The 5,782-nt window shown below is 39.0% G+C and overlaps 1 protein-coding gene across 1 annotated transcript; it reads right to left on the bottom strand.

The window, feature by feature from the left end:
• Nucleotides 1-2,774: 2,774 nt before the first annotated feature.
• On the bottom strand, nucleotides 2,775-4,587 carry LOC115662147 (geraniol 8-hydroxylase-like). Its single transcript, XM_030584330.2, has 2 exons — nucleotides 3,603-4,587; nucleotides 2,775-3,509 (listed from the first exon to the last, which is right to left on the bottom strand). The coding sequence occupies exons 1-2, from the start codon at nucleotides 4,494-4,496 to the stop codon at nucleotides 2,904-2,906; spliced, it is 1,500 nt and encodes a 499-aa protein (XP_030440190.1). The 5' UTR covers nucleotides 4,497-4,587; the 3' UTR covers nucleotides 2,775-2,903.
• Between the last annotated feature and the right edge of the window lie 1,195 nt (nucleotides 4,588-5,782).

Here is a 5,782-nt window from a genome sequence, read left to right as displayed (position 1 = left end):
TCCCCCGCTCCACATTTTCTTTCTCTGAATATAATAAATTTGATAAATAAGTCCTTAATTGAACTTCCGTTGATTGGACTTTTTTGAGATTTTTAGGACTTAATTATACTTTTATGATAAATTTTAAGATTGAATTGCACATTTCAAAAGTTTCGAGACTCGATTGCATTTACGTGACGATTTTCAGGACTTGCAGTGTACACTTATCCCTAAAAATAATTTGTTGCATCGATAGCAAAAACGAATTGACGGAAATTAATTTTGTCGTTAGCAATATTGTTTAGACATGTAGTATTATTGATGATGAGAATTTTCCTAAGCAATGATAATTTTTTTTAAATATTTGAAAATTTTCTTATTTTTCATAAGCAAACACGCTCGAAACTTTAAATAGGTATGTCATCTTTGATACTCGATAACAATTCATTGCATTTTAACTTCATAAACCAATCATAATTTACTTCTATTATTAATATTATTATTCTCTTGCAGCACGTAAGACTATGTTTGGTATAACAAAGTAGAATGAACGAAAGAATGGAATGAAAAATGAAAGAAAATGAATATAATAGAATGAGATTTCTTTGGCCAGATTGTGACCAAAATAAAATGAGAATAGGATGAGAGTTATGATAAACTTTAGTTGACGTACACTTGGTTTTTCACTAAAAATTGTACACAAAAAAATGCTAAAAATGTCCTCAACCTATTGTACAGCGGCCAATTCAGTTCTAAACCTTTCAATGTTGCCAATTCAGTCATAAACCTTTCAATCGTGCCAATTTAGTCCTAAACCTATTGATTATTTACCAATTTAGTTCTAAACTTTTTAACGAATTGCTAATTTAGTCCTTTCGGCTAATTTTGACCGGATATCACTGACGTTGCGGTCCAGTTGGCGCCGGCCGTCTACATGGCGTTGACGTGGATAATTTTCTATTTTAAAAAAAATTTGAAATTTTTATTGATTTTTATTGATTATTTTGCTTTTATTCTTTTCTTTTCTTTTCTTTCTTTTTTTTTCCTTTCTTCTTCTTCATTGAACCAATGAAGGTCGGTGGAGGTGGCCAGACACTAGGTGAGGGCCGTTGACCCCTGCTGGCCCGCGGGCAAGGGCCGATGGCGAACGTGTTGCAGCCCTCACTCAGGCCATTGCTTGCCATAGCGAGGGCTTGCAAGCCCTAGCCCAGATCTAGCGAGGGCCACGATGCCCTTGCCCATGATAGGTGAGGGCTCCGCGGCCCTCACCCAGGGGTCGGCGGGGGTTGCTGACCCTCGCCCAGTGGTTGGCCACCTCCGCCAGCCTAGTCGCTGGCTCAACGAAGAAGAAAGAAAAAGAAAAGAAAAGAATAAAAATAAAATAATCAATAAAAATTCAATTTTTTTAAAAAAATATAAAATTATTCACGTTAGTGCCGCGTAGGACGGCCAGCACCGACTGGATCACCACGTCAGTGATTTCCGGTCAAAATTAGTTAAAAGGACTAAATTGACAATTCGTTAAAAGGTTTAGGACTAAATTGGCAAATAGTTAATATGTTTATGACTAAATTGGTACGATTGAAAGTTTTAGAATTGAATTGGCAATTTTTTAAAAGGTTTAGGACTAAATTGGCAAAATTGAAAGGTTTATGACTGAATTGGCCGCCGTACAATAGGTTTAGGACTTTTTGGACAATTTTTCCTCAATTTTAGGTTGGATGAGGTCGTGTGTTATGCATTTTCTTTTAATATTTGAAGTGATGCTGAAATTTTAATAAATTTAAATGTTTATTTGAAACTTATGGAATGTTAATTTAGGAGCTATAATTCTGGTTTAGAGGTTACATTTTTTGTGCAGTGATTATTTTAGAGTATTTAGAGTAATGGGGATATTTCGGCGTTGAGCGTGTATCAATGGTTTTGGGGATATATTGATGTTATTCCGTACTCAAATCAACTGCAATCTATTTAAGACTCGGTTATTTAAAGATTTAGGGTTATTCACGTGTTTGTGGCAGTTTAGATATTATTTGGGATTATGAGTTATTTGGACGTTAAGGGTTTTCGGTTCTATTCTTGGTTTCTACGATTTAGATTATGTTATTTGAGACTTGTGGAGTTTAATTTTGGTTTAGTCGGGTTATTGCACATTTAGGGTTATTTGAGGGTATTCGAATTTTTTGGGTTATTTTGATAATGAGAATATATTTTCGGTTTAGGTGTTAGTCGGGTCACTTTAGACTAATTTTGAGTTTATTTAGGAGCTTCTCAGTTTTAGGGGTTTAAGGGTTATGTTCGTTTTTTCCTTTGAAATTAAGATGCCATTTGGGGATTGTGAGTTGTTTAGCTTATTTTTGTTATGTGACAGTTTCTTTCGTGGGTCATTTGTCGTTGAGGACTTAGAGGCGACATTGAGGGTTACTTGTGCAGATTTTGAGTTTTTTCCCTCATGGAAACTGGGAAATTATATTCACTCGTATCTTTGTTTTTGCGGGATCTAAATTCAAGAAAATGTGTGCATTTTATCAAAAATATTTGGGAAAATGACACAAACGGTTCTTGAACTTTGGCCCAATATGCAATTTGATTTCTGAACTTTTAATTTGTTCAATGTCGGACTACATTAAATATTTTCATATAATTTAGGGACTAAATTGAATATGTACCAAAAGTCCAAGGACCACATTGAACAAATTAAAAGTTCAGGGACCACATTGAACATTAGGCTAAAGTTCAGGGACTACATTGGACAAATTAAAAGTTCAGGGATCAAATTGCACATTGAGTCAAAGTTCATGGACCATTTGTATCATTATACCAAAATATTTTATTGATTTTTTTCTATAATCAAACCACGCGACGAACATAATAGATCATAATTAAGTAGAATGTAAACCCAACATGCATTTCTTTTTCTTCTTTCATACAGGAATGGGCACAGCTTTTAGAGATTCAGCCCGTTGGATGGCCATTCCGAACTTGTCTTCCATGTTCATGTTCTCAGGGGTAACGCCTTCTTCGAGCCTCCAATTGAAAATATTGATGAGCGAGCCGAGCATCAAAGGCAACATTCTCAAGGCCAATGGCAATCCCGGACAAATCCGCCTGCCGCCACCGAAAGGTAGGAGCTCGAAGTTTTGTCCCCTAACATCGATATCCGATCCAAGAAATCTCTCGGGCATGAACTTGTCTGGATCGTCCCAAATGCTAGGATCTCGACCCATCGCCCATACATTGATGAGGACTTGTGCACCCTTTGGAATCGTGAAACCGCCTGCAATGAAATCTTCTCCAGATTTCCGAGGAACAAGGAGAGGAGCTGCTGGGTGAAGTCGGAAATTCTCTTTTACGATAGCTTGTAAATAGGGTAAGCGAGGAATATCGGCTTCTTCAATCTGCTTGCCTTTGCCAATGACTTGATGGAGCTCCGCTTGGGCTCTTACTAGCTTTTCTGGGTTGCAAAGTAGTTCTGTCATCGCCCACTCCAGAGTACTCGCAGTGGTTTCGCCACCGGCGACGAATATGTCCTGCGTGATCAATGTCGCAAATAAAAGATTTTGTACCTAGAAATTAGATATTAATCATCACAAATAAGGAAGCATAATAAATGGACACAGTACCAGACATAGATGCTTGACTAAGGACATGTCCAGGGTCTCATTTTTATCTTCAACTAAATCAAGAAGATTATCCAAAACATCATTACACTTATCCGAACCAGTCTCCGTCCTCAGCTGCAACCTTCTCTGGGTCAGGTCGTCAAAGATGTTGAAAATCTTCTCAAAATGCACCTCGAGGCGATGCTTCGGACCACGCAGGCCGATTTTCTTGAGCACGGGAAAGTAATCTGCCAGGTTTGGCTTTCCAGCCTCAGCCGCAATTTGCCACACCACTTCCTTCAGCTCTCTGGCTGGATGTAAAGGTTCCATCATGTCCAAAGAGAAAACTGTGTTCGATATTGCGTTAAGGCTGGTCCTGAAAGCTGCCTCACTGATATTCACTGCCTCACCAGCGCACGCGCATTTCCTAACAGAGGTGATCAGCTCTTGCACTTTCTTGCTGCGAAGGTGTTGGTTCAAGTCGAGTTTCTTGCTGGAGAAGATTTGCGAGTTGTATATTTTCCTGAGGTATCGGAAGAGAGGAGACACAGGTACCCAGGCCACGCTAAATTTGTCATGGTCGTGGGCCATGACCGAATTTGGAACCATACGATTCGAGAAGACAGCATCGTGGGTTTGGAGGATTTCTTTGGCGAGCGCCGGTGAAGAGATCACCACCGTGGTCACAAAGCCGAGTTCCAGTTTGATGATGGGGCCGTAAGTGCGAGCGAGCTTTGCGAGGGACTTGTGGGGAAGATCTCCGAGCTGGTGGAGGTTGCCGATGATCGGAAGAGGCCGTGGACCGGGGGGGAGGTTGGAGGGCCGAGCTTTTCGGCCTCCCCTGGCGACGAAGGAGAGAGCTTGGAACAAGCCCCAGAGGAGGTACAAACACAAGATCAAAACTAAGTAATCCATTTCTCTTTGTGAATCTACAGCTACAAGGTGTGCGACCACTTCCTATAGATATATACTTGAGAGTCAGTTAAATTTTTTGGTGCTCCCTTTTTCTTAAGAGCACTTGGCAACGCTTCATTCAAGCCCTTAAAATTCTTTGTCATCGTTAGGCCTGGCTATGCGACTTTTGCCATACTGAAACTAAAGTAGACTGCTTTTTCACGGTCACGTGTTTGACTGAAGCACCCATGAAAGAGAAAAAAAACTTCAATTGGCATTTTGGTCTTGCAAATGAAGAGTATCGGAAACAAAAATATTCTTCATATAGATTTGTTCCGTCGGAAATGTTTTCGCAACGAAATATAATTTACCGAAAGAAAACAATAATTGTCTGAAATATAATTTACAGAGAGAGAGAGAGAGATTGCCTGCATAATTGTCTCACACTAGAAAACAATATAAAGAATTTGTTAGTGGTGGATAGAATTAACACCCGCAAGAAATATGTTATAAAATGATCTTTTTAATGAACCGTCATTCTAGTACAGTCCTGGTAAATAATCGTTTGACACTGTGCATGCCAACGAGGAAAGCAGTTTGTTTTGGTTAAAGGGCAAATACTTGCCTGGACCTTGAATGATGGTGATTATTGATCATGAAAACGGGTCTATATAAGACTTATACGGGTTATAGAGCTTCCAGACGAGACAAAAAACTGCTGGAAAAGATCCAGTAGATCCACCTTAATACTATGTCCTCAAACTGGAAAAGATTTCACGTGTTCGAATGAAAAGTGCACAAATCAAGATTTAGTGATGCATGGTCAAAAGGCAAATGCAGATAAGGGAAAAGATAACGAAAAATGATATAGGTCCAATTTGTCATCTTCTGCAAGTTCTTTCCATGCTCCAATCTCTTCAGCACCAAACAAATCTTCCTCAATTTCAAAACTAATCAGTTACAAATGTACCAGCTGTGATATTTGGGTTTGTTGACTTCGTCAAATAAAGTGGCTAATAATAGAGTAAAGAGACGTGACGGAGAGACGAAAGGGGAAGAAGAAAAAGAGAGAGTGATCATAAGCAGAGAGGAAAAGAAGAGGAGAAAAGAAAAGAAGGAAAGGAGTGCACGCTACAAAAACCTCACCAAGTCAAAATAAGTTCGCTTCACAATGTCCGGTAAGGATTCAAGCCCTTTGTTCATTGAATTGGCGTAATTTCAAGAGTTAGGGCATAAATTCAAAGTAATGTGAAATTTAAATCCCGGGGTCCGATTTAAGAGCTGTTAAGCTATAAAATTATATGAGA

The sequence above is a fragment of the Syzygium oleosum genome, unplaced genomic scaffold, assembly GCF_021117445.2.
Source record: "Syzygium oleosum isolate NSW1041296 unplaced genomic scaffold, Sole_v2.1 Sole_v2.27, whole genome shotgun sequence".
Classification (NCBI taxonomy): Eukaryota; Viridiplantae; Streptophyta; class Magnoliopsida; order Myrtales; family Myrtaceae; genus Syzygium; species Syzygium oleosum.
The sequence above is the reverse complement of the archived record's forward strand: the minus strand, read 5'-3'. Positions and strand labels throughout refer to the sequence as shown.

What these genes read in the sequence shown, in the direction of transcription:
- LOC115662147 (XM_030584330.2), bottom strand. Translation starts at nt 4,496, where the DNA reads ATGGATTACTTAGTTTTGATCTTGTGTTTGTACCTCCTCTGGGGCTTG. An exon ending in TAGTCAAGCATCTATGTCTG is followed by an intron (nt 3,510 to 3,602) that starts GTACTGTGTCCA and finishes TTGATCACGCAG; the next exon opens with GACATATTCGTCGCCGGTGG.